The 27851-nt window shown below is 43.0% G+C and overlaps 1 protein-coding gene across 2 annotated transcripts; it reads right to left on the bottom strand.

Annotated features, from left to right (window-relative positions):
* Positions 1–57: 57 nt before the first annotated feature.
* MMD (monocyte to macrophage differentiation associated) lies at positions 58–27851 on the bottom strand. 2 transcript variants are annotated; one of them, XM_043483590.1, is made up of 7 exons: positions 27592–27845; positions 20350–20431; positions 15282–15442; positions 12074–12148; positions 10369–10470; positions 8195–8264; positions 58–2009 (listed from the first exon to the last, which is right to left on the bottom strand). In XM_043483590.1, exons 1-7 carry the CDS (start codon positions 27615–27617, stop codon positions 1809–1811), a joined length of 717 nt encoding a protein of 238 aa, XP_043339525.1. In that variant the 5' UTR covers positions 27618–27845; the 3' UTR covers positions 58–1808. The 2 variants fall into 2 exon arrangements, with proteins under 2 accessions (XP_043339525.1, XP_043339534.1); XM_043483599.1 differs by lacking the exon at positions 10369–10470 and having other exon boundaries at positions 27592–27851.

Here is a 27851-nt window from a genome sequence, read left to right as displayed (position 1 = left end):
TCAGGCGTTCAAAAATGCATTATCATTTTCACAGTCATCTAATTTAGAGACAGTGGAACAAGTCCAAGTAACAATTTTATTTTAGTTTACAGCACAATTTTTTTACATACATTTTAGTGGTTTTGACAGTGGTACTTTTGAGCAGACTTCAAATGAATCCACAAAAGTTAATACACTTAAAATTAAATATACACAACAAGAGGCATCCAGATGTTCAGAATCATGCAGAAGGGATGGTCTGGTTGGTGTTTTCACTGGGTACCTTGCCTATTTGGGGTTGCAAAGACTTGCACATGACTGAGCGACTATCACTTTCACTTTTGCCTATTTAAGAATTCACCAGCAAAAGGCAGTTCTTCTGTTCTTCATTCCCATATAATTTATCAAAGTCAGAGTTCTAAACATATACACACACACAAAATAAACCCTCCTTTAAGGCTACATCAGTACAAAATTTCAATGAGCTGAATTCAATATACTGTCAAACTAACAATTCCAGTGATCAAATCCTTCACCAGGAAACAGGCAATATCAGCACCAGATCTAAATGCAAGGTTATTTATTAAAACACCAACAGCAGATTAACCAAAAAGCAACTAATATGTTAATCTTAATATAAGACATTGAAGGAAAACCAAAAACAATATATTAAATATCACTCCACTGAGCCAGGATATAACTGATGGACAAGAGATACATGAGTTTGCCAAACAGTGCTTTAAATACTTTTCTATGAAAAAAGTGTATCAGGAGATGCAGAGGAAAAGTAGAAATGTGAATTTATGCATTTGGCTCCACAACTTAAAATGACTATCAAACTGGTAATATAAAGCTAAGTGACAATAACTTAACCACTGGGCACCAGACAGGCATGACCACTATTCACTGTAATTCATAACGCTCTTCAGGAGTGTTCAGTGGATGGCCAAGCCAGCAATCCTCTCTTAATACAGACTAGATACTCATCTTCTGTGGGAAAAGACCCTGAAGGAGACATGGCAAAGACACAGAGAAAAAGTTCAATCTTTTGAAAAAGTTAGTGATATCAAAATACTTTTCTATTGCTGGGAAACCAAACTAGGTCAAATACATGGCCCAAAGCAGCACAGAATTCAGAGTCAGAGGTTGGCAGGAAAGTTTTGGAAAACTTGCAGTTTTCAAAAATTGGCAATTTCTCCATGCTTAATAAAACTATCAGAGAAGAGGTATAATGTTTGTTCATTTGTGGAATGTTGACAGATTGCTGCAAAAATTCACATGAATGAAGAACCGCAGAGATGCGCTTCAATGAAGTATTTTTTAAAAATTTACAAAAAACTGAAGTTTCTATTTAAAAATAACCACATATGCCAAGATGAAACATGGTAAAAAGTAGTGTAAGTTCTGTTCATGATTCTTTAACAGCTAATGGGAAAGTGATAGAAATAATTTTCTCTTAAAAAGGAAGTTTCGTTATTGCACTGACTTTTACAATCTGACCTAGTAATTTAGAAAAATCATGTAGTAAAATCTGTAAAATTAAAATACAAAATTCTGGTTTGTAAACATCAGTTGGCCAAGTCTCTCTAGAGTCCTTCATGATAGTGGAATGGAATGAATAGTTAATTCACTACCTTATTTACTTGCTGTGAGGGGGAAAACTCCAGAACACAGCTTTCATACTTTCACAGTAATTATATTCAAAAGATATAAAGAAAGTCAGTGCAGTTGTCTTCTTTTTTTCTTCCTCTGTGCAATTTTCAGCTCTTATCCCACTCCTAAGTGCCATAATTGAAATAATACTGGTTTGGAGACCTAGTACAGATTGGTCATAAATGTCGCATAAAGTCTGTAGGACTTCGGTAAAGGTATTTCCAAATGGCATAGTAATGCACTGCAGCTGCCGTGGCCACGAACAGGTGCCAGATGGCATGGGCAAATGGAATGATGCCATCGCTCTTGAAGAACACAACTCCCAGGCAATAAATTAAGCCCCCGCAGGCAAGTTCATGAAGTCCATCCGTGTTGTTCTGTCAACAGAGGAAAAAAATGAAAAGGTCTTGATGTTACTCTGATATGACCGCTAAAAACATCCCTGCAAATGCCCCCTAAGTCTCCTGATTTTCCAGACAACAAAGCAGCTCTGCAGACAGACTCCTTATCTGGAAACACGAACTACACTGAAATCGACCTGGATTACCCTCTGAATCGGCCGTCTGGATCTCACCAAGCAATCAGGTTATAGGTCCTGTGGCAAAAAGCAGCATCTTCTGCTCATCTGTAGCTTGTTTAAGCAGACTGCAGTCGCATCTAAAATGAATGGTCATTCATTTTAATAAAGTACAGTCCCTGGCTTTCATCTTTCTCTTGAGGAGCCTTCTTCCCTACTAACGTACACTCAAGCCGCTCTGCTTATAACCCACATCTCCAGCATGGTTTTCACTCCCTTTGTCTTCCTCAAATTCTGTTCTACATGAACCGCTTTTCTCAGACCCTTCCTCTGCTTCTGGGAGCTTGTGGCATAGCCATTCGGAAAACCACTGCTAGGAGTGACCTCTGAGATCATACAGCACAATACAGTTCCTAACCTTCTAGATGCTCCAGGCCTTTTTGTCTTTGTGCCTGGGAGTTTTTTTAGCTTAGCAGGAAATTAACAGTCAGGTGTGCTTTAGCACAAAAAGCAGACTTTATAAAGTACTCTTGGTTTTCAAAGACCTTGACTCATCTCCAAATGAGACGGGGCTGTGTGAATGACAGGCGAAGAGAACAGGGGCAGGGCTCAAGATGCAGGCGGACAAACTCCAGGGTTTCTGGAGACGAGGAACCGGAAGGTCTCAGGTGCTGCAGGGTGAGTGGGAACCTACAGCAGATCGTGCCAAGTCTTGGAAGGGACGACGGTGTGGGTGTTCCAGAGGCCTGGGCCCTGCGGCTGCGACCTTGGGAGCCTTGGAGCAGGTCCCCACAGCAAGTCCAACAGGGGACGTGGGGAGCTCCGGTGCTGCAGCCTGCCTGGGCCGAGGCTAGGGCAATGGCTGCGCTGGACACAAAGCCAGGCATGGGGACCCAGGCCGGGGTGGGGGGTCAGCCCCATTTTCAAAATTCACATGAGCACCGTGGTGTTTGCAGGATCAAACAATGAGGAAGGAGACTTCTCAGACCGCTCCTTAACCTTGGTAAAACGGGACCTCAGTCAGATTTCATTTTATTTAAAAAGTAAAGCATAGCAAAACAAAACAACAGACACATTTATTACTTCTTAGAGGTCATAAAGCAATTAATATACATTAATAATACAAAATTCCCTGTGTACGTGTATTAGGGACATTTTCTTTAGAGAGGGTTATGTTTTCCTAAGGGAGGGGTAGGATTCTTACAGGAGCATCTGACCCCCCAGTTAAGAGTCACTCATCTAACACAGCCTCCTTATTTTAGAGATGAAGAGACTAAAGTCGGAGAAATAAGTACTGCTTTATCAGCTTTCAAAGAACCAGAACATGGTTAATCTTAAAACCAGATTATGTCTGCTTCATTATCAACACCATTACTGTGTTTCTATGTCCCTATTAAATGTTTGAAACATTCATTTAATCTTCACAACCCTAAATTAGGTACTATTTTTATCCCAACTCCACAGATGAGAAACCTAGAATATATAGAGGTTAAATAATTTACCCATGGCCACGGAGCTTTTAAGTATACCAGAATCAGGATTTGAACCAAGACCAAGGTGTTTTGTTTCCTGAAGTTATAGTCCTTTTTGTGGGAGGGAGGAAGGTCTTTTAAAGATTGATGATTCACTTATATAGTGTAATGCATAGATATTAAGTGGACTGTAAGGTTTTGTGAAGTGCACACTTCTATGTAACTCATATCACCCTTATCAAGATACACAAATATCCTAACACTCCAGAAAGTTCTTTGGTACCCCTTCCCAATCCTAAACAACCCCTTCCACTAAGGCAACCACTGTTCTTGTTGCTATTATCACAGACTAAGCCTCTCCATTCTAGAACCTCACATAAATGGAATTATACTGTATGTAGAGTTTTGGGTCTGGCTTCTTTTTTGCTCAATATAATATTTTCAGTGCTAGTGGTGAAGAACTCACCTGCCAAAGCAGGAGATGTAAGAGGTGTGGGTTCAATCCCTGGGTTAGGAAGAGCCCCTGGACGAGAAAATGGCAACCCACTCCAGCATTCTTAACTGGAAAATCTCATGGACAGTGGAGCCTGGCGGGCTACAGTCCATGGGGTTACAAAGAACTGGACACGACTAAAGCAACTTTGCATGCAAGCACACACATATATGCATGCAGGTGCTAATGTATATAAGTCATTCATTCCTTTCTATTACTTAGCATTTCACTGAATTTAAAAAAACAATTTGTTTATCCTTTCCATTTGGGGGCTATCATGAATAAAATTTAATACTTATACTGTTTTACAAGTCCCTTTGTAGATACATGTTTTCATTTTTGCTGAACTATAAATATATGCTTAATTTTATAATAAACTGCTAAGCAAATTACCAAAGTGGTTACATTTTATAATTTCCCCAACAATGGACCAGGGTTCTAATTATTTCACATCCTTGTTGGTATTTGGTGGTGTCAGACTTTTTAATTTAACTATTCAGTATGGTGTGGTGGTAAGCTTTTAATTTTCATTTCCCTAATTTCCTAGATGACTGGTGACATTGGACAGTTTTTCAAGGGTTTACTGGATACTTGTATCTCTTTTTTATTACTGATTTAGAGTGCTACAGTATTTCATACACATCCTTTGTCAGATACATAAACAGAAAGCAAATAATTTCTCCCAGCCTGAGACCTATTAAAGTTCACTGAAATTTTCTTCTGCAGTATCCCATCTATTGTTGTGATCTTGCTAGGATCACATGGAATACTCGTTTTGCTCTGCGTGGTCTCTCCATTCTGGCTGGTTGGAACTCTGGGGTCTCAAGTACTGGGCTCATTCAGTAATACCCACTTACTTCACAGCCTTTCAATAGCTATCTTCAGCTAGGGTATGCAGCGTCTTGCCTTGCACAAATGCCGCTTAGTGTCTGGGCAAGGACTCAAGGAAATCCCTTTGTAGATTTCTGGAGACTCTTCCCTGTGAAGCTCCCTCGTCTCCAGGACCCTGCCCCAGCCCGGGGAGCTGAATTGCTGGTTTGCTTCCTCCACCCAGACAGCTGCTCCTGGACTCCACACAGGGAGAAAACTGCAGTGCATTTGAAGCTCATCTTTTGGTTTCTCTCTCCTCAAGGATCATGGTCCTCTATGTCTGTGTCCAATGCCAGAAAATTGTTGTTCACGCACTTTACCCACTTTCATTGCTCTTTGTGGTAGAAGGGTGATTCTGACACCCGTTATTCTGACTGCAACACCAAAGGTCTGAGTCTTCATCGTCTGTACTGTTCCTCTTCCTTCAGATGGCCCGTGTGGTTCCTTTTGACCTGATCTCTGTCCCGCTCACAGGTTTCATCACAGAACTTGTGTTACCTGCACGGTCACACCCCTCACACATATAAGTACATTCAGACGCTCCGGCTTCCCCGTCTCCGGGACTTCCTTCACGCCGTGTCCACACTCCGGGACTTCCTTCACGCCGTGTCCATCCTCGGGGACTTCCTTCACGCTGTGCCCGTCCTCCGGGACTGCCTTCACGCCGTGCCCATCCTCCGGGACTGCCTTCACGCCGTGCCCAACCTCCGAGACTGCCTTCACGCCGTGTCCATCCTCCGCGACTTCCTTCACGCCGTGTCCGTCCTCCGGGACTTCCTTCACACCGTGCCCATCCTCCGGGACTTCCTTCACACCGTGCCCGTCCTCCGGGACTGCCTTCACGTCGTGTCCATCCTCGGGGACGTCCTTCACGCCGTGCCCATCCTCCGGGACGTCCTTCACGCCGTGCCCATCCTCCGGGACTTCCTTCACGCCGTGTCCATACTCCGGGACTTCCTTCACACCGTGTCCATACTCCAGGACTCTGCCTTCACACCATGTCCATACTCCGGGACCTCCTTCACGCCATGCCCGTCCTCCGGGACCTCCTTCACGCCATGCCCGTCCTCCGGGACTTCCTTCACGCTGTGTCCATCCTCCATGCCACTTGCACAACTCTCATCTCTTGGCTCCTATTAGTCCTGAATCAGCTTAAACAGCACTTCCTCTGGCACCTCTGACAGGTGCTCCCAGAGCAGCCTGCACCTTCCCTAGTCAGAGACATAAAACTTGATGGCCACTTCTCATTTTATATGAACTGTATTTTTCTGCTTGATTCCAAGTTCTGTCAGGGCAAGGGTGGGAATTTTCCTGTTTGATTAACATGAACAGTAGTCACCTGTTATTGTACCACTTGAAAATGTCCATGAAAGATTTACACTAGTAAAAATACTGGATAAACTTGTTTTTACGATACCCAGAGGGAATTTACTTGAAGCTTCACTCTAATGATTAGTAACCCATCAAACAGACCTTGCTCTGGGTCCTCAATTGCCTTCCAGGCAGATTTTCTCACTTCCATCTTTCACCTCCCTCCTCTCATCATTCCCTGTTGCCTTTACCAACTAAACTACATATATATTTGGTGCAAAGTAAATTACGAAAGCCATTATAAATCTCCTATCTCAAAGAACATATATCTTGTTACAATCTCATAAAAGATACCCTCTGAAAAAACATAAGCAAACATAAATACTAAATCTTTTACAGCTATTTTTGTGACCAGGGTGAGAACTATACATAGAAAAATTCTTACAGAGTACCTGTGAGCTCAGGAGTGAAATTATGGGTACATTTCTGACCCTTGCAGGCTAAGAAGAGAGTTCAAGTAAACAAACCATGACTTCCTTAATTAATACCCGTAGTCAGTACCCAAAAATGCGGAGTATAGACTGGAAATACATAAGCTAAAGGCACAAGGGACCAGTGGGCGGGATTGTGAGGTCGTTACATTACTGTTCCAAACTGACAAATACACATGGATTTCTCAACACTGATTAGTCTGACTGGGGGTACAAAACATACGTGCAACTGACTCCTACAGGTAATGCCTCGCTTTCCCTCATTAAAGTCCCCAAGAAAATTTCAGGCCAAGTTTAAAAAAAAAAAAAAAAAGCACTTTCTTGGGAAAGAGAAATAACATGACTTAAAAGCAAGTGAAAGGAAATGTAAGAGTGAAGGGATTCAAGGAATATCCAATAAAATGTTGAGCCAAATGACCTTTTGAAGTCCTTCCAATGTTAAATTTTAAGGAGTCATTAATTTAACTGTTTACAATAGCCAAGACATGAAAGCAACCTAAATGTTTATCAACAGAGGAATGGATAAAGATGTGGTACATGTATACAGTGGAATATGACTCCACTATAATTGAGTAATGTTTTTAATATTACAAGCCATTAAAAAGAATGAACTAATGCCATTTGCAGCAACATGGATGGTCCTGGAGACTGCCATACTGAGTGCAGTCAGAGGAGAAAGATTTATGACATCCTTTCTATGTGCAATCTAAAAAGAAATGAAACAAATGAACATATCCACAGACTCAGAAAAGGCAGCTATGGCTGCCGGGTGGGGAGGCAGGCGGGAAGGGACGTGAGGGAGTCTGCACTGAGACGCACACGCTGCTGTGTGTAAAATGGACCCGGAAGGCCCGCTATACAGCAGGGGGAGCTGCTCGGTGCCACGTGGCAGCCGGGATGCCTGAGAGGGGCGCTGGGGGTACGGACACACGTGTGTGCAGGGGTGCTCAGCTGTGCGCCTGAGACATCACAGCACTGTGAACTAGCTATACTCCATATAAAATAAAAAGAATTTAAAAAATTAAAAAATTTACCTTTGTCCATGGATTTAAGTTTAGGACACTAAGTAACTTAAAAAATTCCCACCTCCACATTATCTCACACCTCTTTGGGTAAAGGGTGGGAGTGGAGATGGGGTGAATAGAAAGGTTATCCCAAAGAACAAATACAGGCTATTACCATATGGAAGGAGACACTTAGATATATAGCTTTTCCAAACTATAGACAGCAAGTAGTGTAAGTTCTGGCACTTTGTAATTTATATATTTTTTCTTTTGAGTCTCTAATTAATAGGCATATTTTAACTTCAGAAATAAAAGCTACAGATTGCATCTGTAGACATATTAAAAGTCACAGTGATTGGAAAGAAAATAAGGTGAAATAACTAAATTATGAAGAAGCTTCTTACCATTGATGTTACCACCAAGGCAGGAGAAAAGCCCATTGTGAGATAGAAAAAGAGCTCAATCACCTTATACCTGCCGAAGAGAAAGGTGTTAACATAATTTATCTATTCCTACAACACACCATTTCCTTACCAATTTTTTTTTCTTTTGAAAAACAAATTAAACTCTTAATGAAATGTATTTTCCCTATAGGAGACCATTAAGCCTCTAACTGAAATACTGTAGTTGAGTAACAATGAACTAGTATTTCTTTCAGGATTGTTGTTGTTTAGTCATTAAATCCTATCTGACCCTTCTGTGACCCCATGGACTCTAGCCCTCCTGGCTCCTCTGTCCATGGGATTCTCCAGGCAGGAATACTGGAGTGGGTTGCCATTTCCTTCTCCAGGGGGTCATCCTGACCCAGGGATTGAAGCTGAATCTCCTGCATTGGCAGGTGGATTCTTTACCACTGAGTCACCTGGGAAGCCCTTTCAGGATTGATAAGGCATTAAATTCTACATGCTACATGGAAAATGTTCTTAGCCAAAAGTTATCCTTGAATCCAATTAACCATGCACTTTCCCTTCCTAATCCCAGTGTTTGCCTTCACCACCATTCCAATTCATCACTATAAGACACTGAAATTATGAAGCTGCACGAGGAATAGCTTGGTGCCTCCTCTATCAGTGGCCAAGGGATGCGGGCCTTAAAGAACTAAGGGAACGTGTTTCTGATTGTCTATTTTGTATCTGCACAAACTCTTAATTTGTAAGCCTCATCACCTTAGATTCAGATTATCTGAAAATGCTATAAAAACATACTATACTGAAATTCAAGTTATATTTATGCCTAGCCAAACTACACTTTTCCTCGAAGGCAAGGACCAAAGTATATTTATGTTTGGACCTGCAGGGCCTAGACCAGTATGTGGCACCATTTAGGTTTTCCCTAATACCTGCCAAACCGAATGGCCAAGGGTGACTTGCATCTTGTTCTTAGTGTTTTGTGCTCAAAGTTCACCAGGAAGTAATCATATCAGGGAACTGGGGAAGAATGTGGGTTTGGTTTACATCAGAAGGCCTGAAATAGGAGAAAAAATAGTTGTCTTACTTTACTTCCTATTTTATCCAAGGGTATAAATTAGGGGTTTGAGTCTGAGAAGCAAACTGTTCCCTTGGCTATATATAATGCATAACACCACTCAGAATTGCTAATTATGGTCAAAAATGCACTTAAGTGAATTGCAAAGTTAGAGAGAAGTTAGCTAAAACTACTCTTTTCTTCTGAAAACAGAAAACAATTTATTACTTTGTGACAAGCACACGTTATATTCAATTCTGAGGGCCATTCTGCCAAAAACAACAGATAAAGAACTTAATAAACTGTATCCAAATAAATGATTTCATAGTTGTGAGTTTCTCAAGTTCAGGCATATGAAATGATGAAAAGAACCATGGAATAGGAACTAGGCCACCTGGGTCCTAATTTCAGATGTGTCACTGATTTCATGCATGTACTAAATGTTCTCAGTTTTCAAGCATGAAGCAGAAATAGATGACTTGAAGGTCTCCTCTAGAACTAATATGCTAAATTTCAATAAGCTCTCTTTTTATACTGCTTCATACACTAGGACCTATGAATAACAGGTTAAAAAAATGTGTTCCATGGTGAAGATACCAAGAGTTTGTATACCCTTCCAAACATCCCCCTTCCCAGGAGTCCTAGGTTGGAACAGCCTCTGGGTTCCTAACTAGGTTAAGTGTTATGCTGGGGGCTTAATATAGATTATCTTCAACCTTCTTAGAAACTTAGAAAAGCAGTTATTTTTCTCATGTGGTAACTGTAAGTCACAGAGGATCAGGCTAGTTTGCAGATACGACTAGTCTGGCTGAGGATGTGAAGTGAAGTGACTCATTTCGGAGTCAGAACTGAACTGCCATTGCAGATGAGGGAGAAATCTACTTTGTCCTTCACCTACATCATGTGTTACACATGTACCATTCATCTGGCTGCAGCAAATCTGTCCGCCAATGATAAAGAGAAAATGGTTCTGACGATTTGTTAAAACAATATATATTCTGTTTATGTATTTCTACTATTTTGAAGTGCAAATATAAAGTAAATCATACTGTAATGTAGATAAAATTTAGGAAGTTAATTTTAAAGGTATTAAATGTAAATTATTTTCTCTTACTTTTCATGGTAGAGAAATACATAAATGGTTCCTCCAGCTGCCATGAGCCAGATAAACCAACGCATATGAGATGCCAGGGGTCCAAGTTCACGGAGATTTAACCTAAAAGTGTAAACATGACAACAGAGAACAGTAGTGATAAATGAAAGGAATTCATACAACCTGTGTTTTCCTCTAGTCCTGAAAACTGAGAGAGAAGGTACGAGGATAAGATCAGAAAGAAAAGCACTCAACACGTGGTGGAGGTATTTGGGCAACTGGGGTAAAATTAATAACTTAAGGATAAAATTGCTGTTCAATCTTTAAGACTTAGAATCAGTTCCAGTGTGGTTTACAAACAGAACCAGCTGAAAGGAGACATGTAGAGCTGAGTCCCAGCACACCGTGATACCTGACTTTCCTGACTAGGCGGGCTGCTGCAAAGGCACTTGCCTTCTCATTCCTGACTGCGTACTTGAGAGCAGACTGTTTACAAAGATTACTGGGAACAAAACCCTGACCTGGATCACACACACACACACACCAGATACCTAATACACAGACCAAGTATCTCTGCCAAGAGAAAACATCAGAAGAATTAGCCCAACATATGTCATGTAAGATATTTTGTTAGAATTTAACCATGAACTCCTGTGAAGCCTGAATTTAAAATGCTACAAATTCATCTGTACTAAATTCTGATTAAGAATAGATATGGGGAAAAAAATGTTATTCTGAATGACTATTACTATAAAATTAATATTTCCAAATGGAAAAGGCACCATCTGCATATCGGACACTTACATGTGAACAAACTGTTTACTGTAATATCTGTTTCCTCAGTCTACATTTAAAATTTTTATTTACTTATTTTAAATTGAGGTATACTTCACAAAAGCCTCCAAGTATTCTGGCTCCAACATGATGCAGACCTGTAATTTAGTAACATTTACTGGGGAGAGACAGCACTTACTTTTTACTACAACACATAATTAGGTTTCTTTTGAATGATGGATGCCACATTAGTCAGAATCCAGAGACCAGCTGTTTGTAATGACTATAGTAGTTGACGGCATAATATGAATTTCCTAGTGGTTAAAACTGGACCACACCGTGGTAGAGGAAAACTAATTTTTCTTTAATTATGGATTCAAAACAGCAAAAGACTCTATCTTGTCTATACCAAAAAGACAGGAAGAACCAGGACACTGAACTGAATACTAGGCATTTTAAATAGCTAACTAATTAGGCTAGCTCCCTTATTCATATAGCTGAAGAAACGAGAGACGCACTCCACATATAGTAGCTACTGTGCTGTGAAGACAATCAGTATAAATTTAAAAAGTTAGCTTGTTTTCTTTATATATATACATTTATAGCATTTCCATTTAAACAATTAGATGTCCAAGTATTCTGAATAGCAGAAGCACAGAGGAAGAATATGGAAGGCAAAGGTAATATATTTCCAAAGTGAGCGTGCTGCCTACACACAACTTTGTAGCACTTCGCTCAAACATTCCAGCGCAGATATGTATTCTGAGTGTCAGCAACCTTCTTTCCTTAAAATCTGCAATCTGACTCAAGCAAATCAAAATGGGAAAGGAAAAAAAAACACCATGTATGGATGTTTTTTGGGGTGGAGGGCAGGGACAGGAAGACAGGAGGGAAGGACTGAGAATTCTCTCACAAACATGCTGTCTTCAGAAACAGAAAAACTGTATCTTACCATGGCGCGTAGGACGCAGCAATGAAGAAATAGATGACCATCCTGTCGCACATGTGAAAGCAATGCTCCACCGTCCTGCGGGGGAGACACATCAGACCAAGTTCTCAGGAAATGAGACCGTAAGTAGGGGTTATCACGCTGCTAGGCCATGACTGCCACCGTTCTCAGTTCTCATGGCACACGTAAACTGGCTTTCAAAGTCACACAGCTTTTTTTAATAAGATGAAGCCACAAATAAAAGCTTTATTTTATTATTAAAGATTACACATACCGAAGATCCTCTCCATGTAAGAATCCCACAACAATCAGAAACTCTGAAATTGTTAAAAACTAACAAGCAAAATCTGTGCTTTCTGATGTTTTCCATTTCTTTTAGAGCCTATCTAACAGGAAAATGAAGTTCCCTGAGGGCAGACCACCTCTCAACCCCTACCATAGTGCAGGGCACAAATCTGTGAAGGCTCAGTAAAATACTCCCTCAAGCCACAGTCTTTTTCAAAAGTCTCTGAAGCAGCCTTTACTCCAAATACCTTAATGTAGACAGTAAGTTGCAATAAAGCAAATTTAGAAACTAATTTAGGACAGCAACGACACAAACAAGGGGAGAAAAAGGTGTATCTGCTGTCAAGAGGGTAGCCACCTGCGCTTCTAAGCAGGTTTTCTCCTTCTGCAACTGAAGGGTCAGGAAGTGTACCCGATCTGGCTCCCTGAGGTCTATTCACAGAGTGGATAAGGCAGGATCTGCCCTTTGCTGAGGGAATGTAAAAAGGACAAACGCACTGCACTGTCTTTAATCCACTTTCGGCCCAAGGGGTGGACACGATGGCTCGGTGGTTCACCAGCATTAGACCTGCCTCACCACACACACTGCAGCGGCCAGCAGGCCGAGGGTGTTCAGCTGGGCAGTGCTGGTCACTACATTAATGTTCTCAAGCCTGACTGCCTTTCAGAATCGCCCGGGGAAGCTACAATACAGTCACAAACTCCAGTCCAGAAGACACTGACTTAACAGGGCTAGAAAATGAGGCAGAGGTGGAGGGAAGAGGGGAATCTTTTTTTAACTGCTTACACGACTGTGATTCTGAGCCAGTTTTGGCCTTTCTAATTCTGCTTTCCAGACAGTGGCAGCACCCAAAGTCAAACTGCAGCTTGTTCAAGACCCACCCCCCAGGGACTGCCCTGCCGGCCCAGGGCTGAGACTCCACGCTGCCAGCGCGCAGGGCCGGGCGTGAGCCCTGGCGTGGGAACTAGACCCCACCTGCCATAACTAAGAGTTCACCTGCAGCATCTAACGCCTGGTGCAGCCCAAAAAATAATAAAAAAATATAATATTAAAAAAATAAAATCCCACCACCCGCCTCTCCGACACTCACCCTCCTCACAGGTAAAACAGAAATAACGACATCTCTATCAGAGTGTGTATGCACATTAAATGAAATCGATGTAGCCGTGTGATTAGCACAGCACCCAGCACACAGTAGGTACTTAACCAATGCTCGTTCCCTTCCCTCTTTCACTTAAATTAAGGATATACTGGAATATTTTTAAGAATTAATGCAGAGCAAAAGTCCACCCATAGCTTATGATTCTAGCAGTGCTATTGCAAGGTTCAAGAGAGACTGGTTTCTCTTACACCTTCTTCTCAGGCCCTGGCAGGGAGGCCCTGAATACTAAAGCAGGTACCTACAACTCTTTATTGATTCAGAAATCTAGCTAGCAAAGCCAAGTCAGACAAGGCAATCACAGGTACTGCACTATGCCAAAAAGATAATGAGGTGCTCTGGCCTCTGCGACAGCGTGTCCTGAAGAGTCAGGACAGGTACTTTGCAGGCTTGCCTGAGTGTGTCCCACGGCTCCTTCATGATTCAACGCTGTGGTTTTAAGCTCGGAACTGTCAGCTTCTGGGTGAAGGCAGCAGACTACAAACTATAAGCAATAATGTGAAGGGTGCAGTGGAAGTAAACCTCAGAACCGGAGTCAGAGGACCTGGGACAATCAGATTCTGCTGGTATCAATGACTCCGGCCAGTCAGGGCGCTTCTCTGCATCTCAGTTTCCCCAGGTGAAAATGATGGGGTTTGGATTAGATGTTCCTTAAGGATCTTTCTGGTTCTAAAACTCTGATCTTTAAATGTGAGGAAGCTAGTAACCATCTCATCACTAGCAGAATCCCAAATCCTGCTTTTAAATAAAGTGTATCTTTTTAATGTTAGGTTGCCCAAATAGCTTGAGATTTCTTTGAACATTCTATAAAACCAAAAATTACCTTCTAATATTACATCAAATCACTTTAGGTCTACTCTAAATCTTCCTTTTGGAGAAGAAACTTTGCCCTTTGGGGTTGTGCAGAATCTATTTCATAAGCAACTAAATGGTGGACTCTACCTTTGTATTCCCGCATATTAACCCGTCACTCAAAGGATGAGCGTTTTTATGTTCTTCTGGTTGGGAGGCGAGGGACCACAGTATTGTTTGGAAAGCGTTTAATAACTAATAAGTAGCAACATATGTGTGTTTTGTTTGAGTAGATACACCAGACCTAATTCTGAAAGCTGAACTTTGCAAAACAGTAACCCGAGCTGTAATATACCTGCAGTATAGCTGCAGTGATTGTAATTTTTAGTTACTCTCACATGCCTCATCTCATTCACCTATCACAACAGCCCACCAGTCGGGCATTACCATTCTCATTTTAGTGATGAGGAAACTGAGGCTAGGTTGCAGGGCTGGGACTCAAAACCCAACTGATGAGTCCAAGTCCAGGGTACTGCCCACCACCCCGCAGCTGCAGCGGAAAACAGGCGTCAGGATTCCCCACGGTCAGCCCCAGGGAAACAACGTGGATTTGTTTGCTTGCTGGCTGGTTGGGTTTTATTTCAGCTGTGCAGCGGGGCTTGCAGGATCCGAGTAGGGACTGAACCCGGGGCTCCAGGAGTGAGGGTGCAGAGTCCTAACTGAGCTGCCAGGGAATTCCCAGCAATGTGGTTTTGTTTGTTTTCTGAACAAAGACGTGCTTTTCAAAGACACACATGGGGGTCCTCAAACTCCTTCCAGTCCACGGAAAATTTCCTGAGCAATGGGACAGCTGAGTCTGCCAGGAAGGGAAACGTCCACTCCTTGCCTCCCCTGCCCAGAGCATGCCAGCAAGAGAGGCCAACCTGAACCAGTTATTCTGTGTGACCTGTGGAAACAACTGCCATTCACGGTACCTTAAGTGGCTCTTTTTCCATGCTACGATGTGGAATACTGTGGAAACGATGAAGAGGGCACAGAGGCCCATTCCATAAATCCAAGCTGTTATCTTTTCCCAGCAGTCATCAGAGAGCCGGTGAAGGAGGGCACTGCCCACAATGGCCGGAACAATGAGGAACTGAGAGAAAGGGAAAGAAAAATAAATATTCAGTAAAACACTGAACTGAGAACTGTTAAAAATACCCAGGTTTACCAGGGACAACTTTAGGAAGATCACTTTAAAACAAACATTTCCTTTCCTGGATAATTAGAACAAGAACCAGATGAAGCTGACGTTTTGCCGCAGTGAGAACAGGTACTGTCTTTAGGGCCCGGAACCTGTGCCTGCCAATGGGGACAGTCAGGCAGCAAAATTACTCAACTGTTGCAAAACAAACGTCCTCTATCCTAATTTCGCTACCAAGCATGTACCCAGATTTCCCAGGGATGACTTGATCTTTAGATAGTCTTTCCTGTTTTCCCAAAGTGCTACTGAAACCCCAAATTTCAGCAAAGGGTAACTAAATGAATCAAATCAGTAAGTATACCACACTCAAATCATTTGTCTAATCATAGGTCCTCATTTCTAGTTGGGATTGTCTACATTCCACCAGTTTGGGGGCTACTACAGAATGAAAGGGGTGAAAGGGTCTTTGGGTTATCTCATTTTTTGAGATTTATTTACCTATTTGGCTGTGCCAGATCCTGGTGGCAGCATGCGAGATCTAGCTTCCCAACCAGGGACTGCACGCAGGCACCCTGCCCTGGGAGGATGGAACCTCAGACACTGAACCACCAGGAAAGTTCCCGGATTATTTCATTTTTAATAGTACCTTTCAAGCAGACAAGGGTAATCCACTCCTACCGAGTCAAATACTTATAAGAGACGAGAATCTTAAGAGGGAATTTTGCTTTTGCACCATTTTTTACACTACATATGGACACAAAGTGCAAAGTCTAGTCATAACACTATGACTAATAAACATTTTATAATAATAGAACTCATCCGAAGAAATAAACTACTTTATTAGATACCAGAATAAACATACCTGGCAAAGAATGCAAACTTTAGAAATCTCATCTATTTTTGTCTCCAACACCTATGTTTTCTCTCTTACAACAGAATATTAAATCCTCCAGACAGGATCAGCACTGAATTTCAAATGCTGATTATAATGGCCCAGTACAAAATGTGAAAATCAGGGACAACATAAGTTTTTCATAAAACAAACTTTAATTTATTTTGAGATTATGTCCTTTCTATTTTTCTTTTATGTTAAAGTATCTTCCTGTTAATGAAAATTTAGATGGAAGTTTTTTGTTATGTCGATTTTAGAAATTTTAATGCTCTCTGAAATCCAAAAATCAGGGATACAGTTTAGTAAGTTTAATAAGATGACATTTTCTGTTCTAAAAAATTAATGTGTATGTTCTGTCAGTTTTTCCTTAACTTTGGTTTATGGAAGTGTTCCTGATGACCATCCAGGACAGATAAACTAAAGGATTATTCAGGCCTATTTCAAGAAAATATTATTCTTAAAGGTGACCTGTGCATCTCAACAACCAAACAATTATATTTAAATGCTCAGCATTATGCTAAATAATAAGCACTTCACTGGTTGCTTTTATAAGGTCAGTATTTTGAAGACTATCAGGACACTGTTTTTCTAACTTTTATCAGTACTTTGCAGTTGGTAAATGGATAAAACGATGGCTATATACTGGAACAGTAAGTGAAAGAAAAGGCCATATAAACCGTTATTCAAACTTTCATACCCCTTATATCCTAATCCTGATGTAGACTTAAATATATACACACACATACACACACATGCTTATTTTCTTAAGGGACAATTATCTTAAGAAATAACTTTACTTTTAGCTCTGTTAAATTCATCAGACATTTAGTTAAGAATAAAAAATGGAAACAACCCAAATGTCTATCAAAAGATGAGCGGATAAAGAAGGTGGGATATGTATAAACATATACACATACATACATATATACATACACACGCACATAATAGAATATTACTCAGTCCTAAAAAAATGAAATATTGCCGATTTATAGCAATATGGAGGGACCTAGAGATTATCATACTAAGTGAAGTAAGTCAAAGAAATATATGATATCACTTATGTGTGAAATCTAAAAAATAAAATTAATGAATCTATATACAAAGCAGAAACAGAGTCACAGACATAGAAAATAAACATGAGAACCAGAGGGGAAGGGGAGTGGGGGGCAAGCTAGCACTATGGGATTAACAAATACACACCACTAGACAAAGAGAAAAGCTCAAAGGTTTACTGTATAGCAGATGGAACTATAGTCAACATCTTATAATAACCTATAATGAAAAGGCTGGCTTAAAACTCAACATTCAAAAAATGATATCATGGCATCTGGTCCCATCACTTCATGGCAAATAGGAGAAAAAGTGGAAACAGGGACAGATTTTATTTTCTCGGGCTCAAAATCACTGTGGACAGTGACTGCAGTCATGAAATTTTAAGACGCTTGTGACTTGGAAAGAAAGCTATGACAAACCCAGACAGTGTATTAAAAAGCAGAGACATCACTTTGCTGACAAAGGTCCATATAGTCAAGGCTATGGTTTTTCCAGAGTCATGTACAAGTGTGAGAGCTGGACAATAAAGAAGGCTGAGCACTGAAGAATAGATGCTTTCAAATTGTGGTACTGGGTAAGACTCTTGAGAGTCCCTTCTACTATAAGGAGATCAAACCTGTCAATCCTAAAATAAATCAATCCTGAATATTCATTGGAAGGACTGGTGATGAAGCTGAAGCTCCAATACCTTGGCAACCTGATGCGAAGAGCCAACTCATTGAAAAAGACCCTGATGTTGGGAAGACTGAAGGGAAAAGAAGAATGGCAGAGGATGAGATGGTTGGATGGCATCACTGACTCAACGGACATGAATTTGAGCAAACTCTGGGAGATAGTGAAGGACAGGGAAACCTGGCGTGCTACAGTCCATGGGGTCACAAGAGTCAGATACGACTTAATGACTGAACAACAACAAATGAAAAATAATCAGAAAAATGTGTATATATATATATATGTATATATAAATAAAACTGTATCACTTTACAGTACCATTGAAACTGACATAATATTGCAAATCAACTACACTTCAATTAAAAAAAAGAATAAAAGATGGATATCTAGAAAGTACAGCTAACAGTCAAATTAGGCTGTGCATTCTTTAAGTTTGGACTCTACACATTTTGACCCTCTGGTGTTGTGAAGCTCACTTCACAAAGTGTGTGTCATTAATGCAAAGACAGGGGTCAGCTCAAGTCTAGAGAACTTCATCAAATCCTTCCTGGCCTGAGAATCTAAGCCACAGGTCCAGGGAGACTGTCCACTAGTGAGGTTACTCCAAATTTCATTACTGAAATCCAGGGCAAGCATGTACAAAAAAGGTAGGTAGAAACTCTTTTCTAAAGAAAAAATATTCAGCAAGATTTCAGCATTTCAATTATTTAAATAAAAATCTTTTGCGCACCTAAAGAAAAAGGACAGTGATAAAAGAGAATAACATTTCGATACCACAAATAACATTTGAATTCTACTATTATAATACTAGGGCATGGCAACCCACTCCAGTATTCTTGCTTGGAGAATTCCATGGACAGAGGAGCCTGGTGGGCTACAGTCCATGGAGTCTCAAAGAGTTGGACACAGCTGAGTGACTAACACTTTCACGTCACTTTATTATAATACATAGAACTGATACTTTGGAAAGTCTGATTTCTGCTAAGTAATGACCACACAGCATTGTTCTATTAGATTACGAGGGAATCTACCAAAACTAGTTTATTTCAAGCTTATTTGGTATCACGTTCCTTTATAGGAAACACTGACTATTCTTTGGAGAAGGGGATTAAAGAAATGAAAAGGCACAACTTGAATTCAAACAAATTTTATTCTAATAACATTTATATGTAACCTACATATTACACTAACACTGTCTAAAATAACTGAATTAGCCTGTTCTAAACACTCTTCACTAAAGGGATAAATTGATTGCCATCTTTTATCTTCAGACTATATATCAGCCACCATTTTCCCCTCAAAAAATTTCACTAGATGCAACTTTCAAAGGGAATAATGAAATCATAGATAACAAAGAAATTTATAATGACACAAGAAAATGCTAATAAAATGAAATTAATAGAGAAACTATGAAAATATACACATAAACACAAACACTGGGTTTCCCAGGCCGCTCAATTGGTAAAGAGTCTGCCTGCAATGCAGGAGACCTAAGTTCAGTCCCTGGGTCAGAAAGATCCCCTGGAGAAGGAAAAGGCAACCCACTCCAGTGTTCTTGCCTGGAAAATTCCATGGACGGAGGAGCCTGGCGGGCTACAGTCCATGGGGTCTCAAAGAGTCAGACATGACTGAGCAACTTCACTTTCTAGGTAGTTTTGCTTTTCTTATGTATTTCTCAGTATTTTCCATTTTTCTTAAAATGAACATGCTTTGTTTTTAGAAGGAAGAAAAACTGAATTCAGGAATTAAACTTTTCTTTTACAGTGAGGACTAACATCTGCTCTGAGAAGCAATGGCGACCGTGGGGATGGGAAGGATGTGGCTACCTGTTTTCGGGGATCACTGGGGGAAAAAAATCTTTCTCAGCAAATGGTGAACTCTTCTTGCTAAATGAACTCAGCTGACTGTCTTGAAAAGATAATTCATTTCCTTCCAGGGGTGACAGTCTTTGAAAATAATTTCATTTGATTTTTCTTATAACTAAACACTTACTTTCTTTCAAAGAAGATCTTATCTGAGAAAGCAAATTCAGGATCAACAGAGCTGACTGTAGGTCAGAGCATTCAAAGTATCTGACAGGCTCGCAGTTTCTGGTGACATGACCGAGTACTGATACTAGGTCAGGAAAGATCACAGGGATGGGTGAACCGGATTAACGGGGATGAGACTAACAGAAATGATCGCCCCTTCTTCCCACCAAAGTGCTTGGGAAGCATGGAAACGGCAGAAAGCTCGTACTCACCGCATGTGTGTAACAATTAGCAGCATGTTCGTAACAAGTTGGCTTGTAGCGGCCATTGGCGGGGGCCCGGTGGTTCATGAACCTGTAGAAAGAAAGACATCCCATGAGAAAAGCTCAGAGTGTGTAAAGAACGATGGGAAAGCTTGTCAGAGGTTGTCTGGTCTATTCTAACTGAAGAGGTGACTGCTGGAAATACCTAGTTACTGGAATAAAACCAAAGCCACAAAGCTTTGGTGTAAACTGAACCAAAGCCATGGTCTAAAGTGAATGCCCTAGTTAACTGGATGAAGTATTCTTTCAATTCATTCAAAAAAACCTACCAACCAAAAGCAAACAAAACTCACATCTATCCCCTTCAACTGGTACTCTTCAACTGGGATAGTTAAAAAAAAAAAAATTAAAATGGCACAACCAAATATGAAATCGAAAAAATCAAGGTCATTTTCCTAAACTTTACAAATACCAGTAACCACGATTTAATGTGAATTCAACGCATTTGCAAGTTCCTACTTTGTCTCTCAAAATGTATAAAGCTTTATACATGTAGATCTTTAAAGGCTCCATCCCATTATCAGCAGGGCTGCCAAACTAGTTTCCCTGTATTGCATTACCTGTTCCGGCACCAGAGAGCTTAAATAAGTGATACTTGGCTGCCTCCAGGCCACTTGAAACAAGGGGTTCATTTTCACCTGCATTCTTCCTGAATTAAAAGTTTGCTCCAAAATCTAAATGTGACTAGCACCTGACGCACTGGCCATAACACTCATGTGTGCACGTGCATCGTCGTGTCTCTTTGTGACCCCCCTAGGCTCCTCTGTCCATGGAATTTTCCAGGCACGAATACTGGGGCAGGTCGCCAGGATCTTCCCAACCCAGGGACAGAACCTGCGTCTCTTGCGTCTCTTGTATTGGCAGGCGAGCTGTTTATCACTGAGCCACCTGGGAAGCCCCAAAGTGTGCCTGTATCTGAACACCAACATTTGGTGTGTGTAAGGTCTGTACCATACAGACAGACATGTGTCCAAGTTCCAGTCCCTCTCTGGGCTAATTTTGTGGCAACCAGCAAAGCAGTGAAGAGCACCAATACCACTGTGCATTACAGAGAGAAACAGCTGCCTTCTGTTTCAGCGTGTGGGTGAAGGTCCCCAAGCCCAATTTACACCCCCGCCATGTTTCACGAAGGAGTCTGGTTTAGTCTGTGTTCTTTGGAAGGAGTGAGATATAAGCTCAGGCAGGTAAGAAGGCAGCTGTCTGAAAGCAGCAGATGCAGAGCACACAGCGGTAAGGGCACCGTGGTGGCATCTGGGTCTGAGAGCTCTGGTGACACTCAGGTCTCAGCATTCAAGCAGCATTCCTGGGCTTGGGGCCTGCAAGATGTCAACAGGCTTTGCACAATAATGTAGGTTTTGGCTTGAGTTAGCTGAGGGGGTGTGGGTAGGGGGAGGAGACGTTGTTACTCATCACTAATGAGTTCTGACTAGTCATGTCTTATCAATTCACACAATGGAAAAATGGTACCAGGCTAAACCGAATGGCACAGACAGGTTGCCCAAAACTGACTAAAACACGTGGCCAAGCAATTCCAAAGTGTCCAGTTTACGAACAAAAGACCAGCCAACACTTTCTCCCTGAATTAAAGAAGGGCCTGGTATCCCTAGAGCAAATGAGTAAAGATCAAGTGGCAGTCCCTGCCAACCCGACGTTGAAAGTTTGAGTGGAAGATCGCCTAGGGAATGGATTTGGCACTGTGAAGATACCTTCCCTGGAACAGCAATGGGCAGCTACCTAACTAACATGCAAAAAGATACACATACTGAATGGGATTCATCACATGGCTTGGAAACTGTTAGAGAGAAGTGTACAGTTAACAGCTGCAGAATTATTCCAAGATATTCTCACACACAGATAAATAAATCTTTTCTCCCCTGACAATCCTTTAAATAATTTCACTAATTTCCTAAGGGACGAGACTGTTGCTATATGGCAGTTATTAGTAAAAAGGAAAATAATTACACTCTTGGGAAGGAGGCTTTAAAAGTGTCCCCAGCATTCGAGGGCCTACCGATTCTCAGCCTGAGACATAACGACAGGGCTATAAGCAGCATTCCCCACTAGGGTGTAAAGAGCAGGGCTCCAGGGCGGCTGGGGGCAGCTTAAACTGTGAGCTCTCTGTGCAGGGCACGCTCAGTAGGGTTTGTCCACCCACCACCAGCCTGCAGACTAAAATAGCAATTTATATCTCTGGCAGCCCAGTCTAAAAATAGTCAGGCTATAACACAGAGACAGGGATAGACTTTAAAAGCAAGGAAGCTGAGTGGCCATGTGTGTTAACATGTTTGTGCCCACCTGGAATCACTCAGGTTAAAAATAAACTCAGAAGTTGCAGAGAAAAATATTCTGCCCATGTGACTTAAGGTAGTTTCTCTTTAAGGGCAGGGTCAAGATCCTGGCAATAAGGAAAGGGAAGAGCAGGTATGCCAGGCACTGTCTGGGGCCCCGTGGGATGGCACATGGTTCTGCCAGGAAATTTAAATTTTTCCATTTCTCTCTGATACAATCATGCCTCCCATTGCCTCTTGAAGAAATCATTAGAAGAAATTAGTCACCCAAGACCTACATGAAAAGCAGATGTAAAATGCAAATAAACCCCACACACTGAGGCTGTTCTCTTCCCCCCAAAATGAATGAGGAAGGTTCCAAAGAGTTATGGGAAACAGCACCCACTTAGGCAAGACACCTCCACTTAAAGCAAAGCCATCCTGATGGCCATCCAATGCTAGAAAACATTCTAACACCGGGTGTGTTGCCCACGCCGCAACAACAGAAGCCCCCCCCCCCCCCGACTCCGCCACCAAGTGTCACAACTAGAGAAAGCCCACGCGTGCTTGCCAAGTCACTTCAGTTGTCTGGACTCTTTGCAACTCTACAGACGGCAGCCCGCCAGGCTCCTCTGTCCATGGGATTCTCCAGGCAAGAATACTGGAGTGGGTCGCCATGCCCTCCTCCAGGGCACCTTCCTGACCCAGAGACTGAACCCGGGTCTCTTAGGTTTCCTGCACTGGCAGGGGGGTTCTTTGCCAGCAGTGTCTCATGGGAAGCCCGGAGGAAGCCCCTGTGCCCCAAGCAAGGGCCCACATGCTACAGCGAAGACACAGCACAGCCTCCCCACCTCCCCCCAAATCTTTAGCTCAAAGCAGGGCCTTCTGAAGGTAAATCCGCAACGCTCCATCAGATCTCAGAGCCTGAGATCCAATCTCAGAAGCTGTCCTTGATTCCTGTGTTCCCCATACTCCAAATGCAAGTACGTCTGTGCTATCTTCAAAATATATTCCAAAACAGTCCCACTCTCTACAGTTTCAAAGTTACTACCTTAAATCAAGACATCGACTCCTCTGGTCTGTAAACAAAGGCTCTGGTCTCCCTGCCCGCCCGCACACGGACTCTCTTCTTTACCCAGCAGCCACGAGTCTGTTACCACCAGATCACATCACACACTAAGCCCAGCTTAAAACCTGTCCAGCTTCTCAAAGTGCTTGGGAACACCACCTCTGCAGGCCGCGAGCCCTCCCGACTTCTCCAGCTGGGGGTTCCCTTCCTCTCCCTCCCTCCAGCCAATCACAGCCTTTCTGCTCCTCAAACCAACCAGGTCTGATCTGACTCAGAGCATCTGTGTTTGCTGTTTACTTCTGCCCAGAACATTCTCCTCCAGTGTGCCCAGCCCTCCTCTCACCTGTCAAACTCGGCTCAACCATCCTAAGTATCGATTCAGCGGAGCCCTTATCATGGTTAGTAAGAACTGGAGTTTTTGAACTTGTGTATTTTTTTATTTCATCTTTCCCCACTGTAAAGTGAATTCCATGAAGGCTGCCTTGTCTACCATTTCATTTCCAGGCCCAAACACAAAGTCCTGCTGATTGTTGGAGCTTAATAAATAAATGTTGAATGAGAATAAAAAGACAGATTTTGCCTGCTGCTGAAGCATTTTATTATCCTAACTGAGAGAGATCCTGTCGTCAGTTAGTTTCACTGGGGATTTCTGTATGCAATAAAAACAGGCAGTCTTAGAGCGAAGAGAATCCTCAATCTCGTGAAAACAAAATGGACAAAGGATAAGACCATGAACATTTCAAGGGCTCCTTCAGCATCATTTGATGGAGCAACAGAACTGATCCCTACGACAACCTTATGATTAGCTGTCCTGTATGAATAAGCATGATGTTTAGGAAAAAGTGTCTGCAGCCAGAGGTGGTGATAGCGGTGGGGGACATTTAACTTAATTACTAAGTAAGGGAAATGGCACATATAAGGAACTTCAGTGTTCACTGAATCTCGGTGTATGATTCAATGCTCTGAGAACTTGGAACAAAGAGAGAGGCCACAGGCAGCACTGGAACACTTCCTAATGCTTTAGAATCAGATGCCTCCCCACATATTCAATTTGAAACTAACCAGCGGTCACGAGGCTGGAGCTACGGAAAGCAGTATCCTTCTCCTTGGATTTCTGGTTGCCAGGCTAGAGAAACGGGCACACACCAACAGGACACCAGTGAGGCACTTTAGCAGCTCTGGGTCCTAGGCCTCTGCCCTATCACGGAGATGTGCGTGGGCGGGGAGACAGAGGTAAATGGCTGCATGGGTGGCGGAAAGGGACATGAACCCTTCTGTCTGCCCCTTTCCAGCTGTGTGATGATGGCAGGCTCTCTTTTATTCTCTAAGGCTCTTCCATTAAATGGGTAGAAAGTTTGTCTTTCAGGGTTACAGTTAGGGATGAGATGAGTTATCTACAAATACCCAGCTACCTGCCTGGCAGCGATAGGCATTCAATAAACGTTAGCAAGTATTCTAATCAGTCAGAGATGCTGTGAAAGGGAGAGAATGACTGTGTGTGCCGTGCGGGGGTGGAATCAAGTGTGATACAGCACAAAAGATAAAAGGTGTCCCAGTGGGATTTCTCACATCCTAAGATTTTTGTGGAGCCATGCCTGCATAAAGCCCTCCACTTCCTATACCCGGTCAGGCGTCCTTACAGCTCTTCTTCAGATATGGCAGAGCTCTGGAAGTTGATCCAAAGCCACAGTGACCGCCAAGTTTCCATTATTAACAAGCCAGCAGGGGGTTCAAGTTTTCTTATACTTTAGACACAGCCACAAAGGATGGGCTAATGAAATGTTTTTACTGCTCTCCAATGGAGTCCTGGTGAATCTATCAGAAGGAACACAGGGGCTCAAAGATAAGTGTGTTCCTCTTTCTGGTTCCTCTGTCATTTACAACCTGTTAACTATCCTAAATGCTCACAAGATGGGTAACAAACACAGCTTTTAAGACGTGCAGAACAGTACTCTCAATATGTTAATGTACAGACCACAATATATTACTTATTTGCAGACTTTATTTCTAAGTTCAAATTGATTTATAGAAATATCTTTCCAAACAAGAAATTATGGGATCATTCATTCTGCAAAGAAAATCAGGGTGGGTCTAGATGTCATCAAGAAAATAACTATAAAATATCCACTGACATTGTGCAGTTGCTGCGAAAAGTACAATGTCTATGCTATACCAAAAGAAAATGCCTGTATTTTTAATTTTTAAATGAATGGAGTAGAGCACAAAATCACATTACAATTGTGATAATAAGGACTGGATAGATTCATATCCAGCAAAATAGAAGAGTTCAGTCAGCTGAGATGGTAGGGTCTTAAATAAAGATGTTTGTTTTTCATTCCTCTTAATACTGCTAATGTTTGCACAACAAACAATAACACAAGTTCCTTTTTTTCCTTCTTTTTGTGGAGAAGAATGGAAAGGACAGAAAAGAAATAGAACTCTTTAATCTAACAAAAACCGGTAAATGCACAGAATACTGCCACTGTTCCCGGAAAACAGGAAGAGCACAGATGTGCAGAGAAGTAAAACCAAATCAAACAAACCACACATACAGGGTTTTGCCAACCACTGCTGAACCTGTGTTACATCCCCTCCAGTCCTCATGGCTGACTTCATGTTCTAAAGCCGGAACATCATGGTTCCCTTTTGCCTTTGGAAGAACTGATAATGATGTTCCCATTAGGTGAACACCGCCAGGCATTCAACACCCTGAGCGATAAGCAATGTTCAAAAGTTAATACAGGTCTTCACTCTGATCACCCCAACTCTCCCTGTGCAAATGTCACTCTGGAAAAGGAATGAGACCAGCAGAATAGGTGAGAGGGTTTCTAGGGATTAAAGCATTGGAAAGAAAGGAAAAAAAAAAAGCGTACTTTAAAATCTTGTAATAAAAAGCAATGCCTAAAAACTCAACAAAAACCTTGGGAGATTTCATGCTTTTTTTTTTTTTTTTCAAATTCCCCCCGGTCACTGCACTCTAAGCTAGCCTGCTCAGGGTGAAGGCCTGGGAGTGGGGATGCCTGCCTGATTCAGACAAAGGGATGGAGTTACCAAACACACGAGAGGTGAACTTTCACCCACTTACACGAAGGAGAATTAGGGGGAAATAAAAAGCGCAGAGCTTCCTCTCGAATTATGGCCAGTCTCCATTCATTGCTAGATGGCAGAGACCTGGAGTCAGGATTAAGGCCACGGTGTCTCCCCAGGCTGGAGTTCCCACCGGCCCTCCAACCCAAGAGCAGCAGGCCAGCCTTCCGGGGGGCCTCCTCGGTTCCTCGTTTCCTAACCCAGGCGCCTCAATTGCAGGTCTCACCGCCCAGAAGCTAACCTGCCCCGGCGCGATGCCCCAAAATAGCACACGCTGGGGCTTGAAGCCCGAGAATACCGCAGGCAAGCCTAAACCGGCGGAGCCTGCCTCAGTTTCCCCCACCGCCACGGCCGTTCAAAGACAAAGCGCCGGAAACCCTCAGCACCCCGGCTGGGCAACTTGGCTCGGGTCCGGGCGCCTCGGGGGCCCCCCAAGCCCGGTCAGGGGTGCAGGCCAAGGCTGGGGTCGGAAGATCCGGGGCCGGTGCCTGCGGCCGGCGTTCAGGTCCCCGGACCAAGCGAGAGGCTGTCCCTGCAGGGCGAAGCCGGGCGGGCCACCGACAACCCCGGGAGGGCAACCGGGGTCCGAGGGCTGGGCACTGCAGCCCGCAGCAAGCGGCGGGGACCCGAGCCGGCGCGAGCCCCGCTCCCGGAGCGGGGGCGCCCGGGGACGGCGGGGCGGGGAGTCCCAGGAACACGAAAGGAGGAGCGGGCGGGGTGCCCGGCCCCACACGCGCGGGCGGCGGGCCCGGGGCGCTGGCCTCTCACCGCTGGAATCGGCTCTGGAACCGCATCGATGCTCCTGCTCCTCCGCGGGGGCCGCGAGCTCCGTCTCTTCAGCGCCGGCGGCCGGGCGCGCGGCCCGCAGGAGCTGTGGCGGCTCCAGGGGCCGCCGCGGGCCCGGCGGACCGCTGGACCGGGCAGCGCAGTTGGGGCCGGGCCGGGGGTCGGGACCGGGCCAGAGCCAGACCGGGCGCCTGGGGGCGGGAGGGCGGCCCTTAAACGGCCCGGCCGCCTCCCGCCGCCTC

The sequence above is a fragment of the Cervus canadensis genome, chromosome 1, assembly GCF_019320065.1.
Source record: "Cervus canadensis isolate Bull #8, Minnesota chromosome 1, ASM1932006v1, whole genome shotgun sequence".
NCBI lineage: Eukaryota > Metazoa > Chordata > Mammalia > Artiodactyla > Cervidae > Cervus > Cervus canadensis.
This window is presented reverse-complemented; position numbering and strand designations above follow the sequence as displayed.

What these genes read in the sequence shown, in the direction of transcription:
- MMD (XM_043483590.1), bottom strand. Translation starts at nt 27,617, where the DNA reads ATGCGGTTCCAGAGCCGATTCCAGCG. An exon ending in CTAATTGTTACACACATGCG is followed by an intron (nt 15,443 to 20,349) that starts GTGAGTACGAGC and finishes CCTTTCTCTCAG; the next exon opens with TTCCTCATTGTTCCGGCCAT. An exon ending in GTATTTCTCTACCATGAAAA is followed by an intron (nt 8,265 to 10,368) that starts GTAAGAGAAAAT and finishes TCTCTTCGGCAG; the next exon opens with GTATAAGGTGATTGAGCTCT.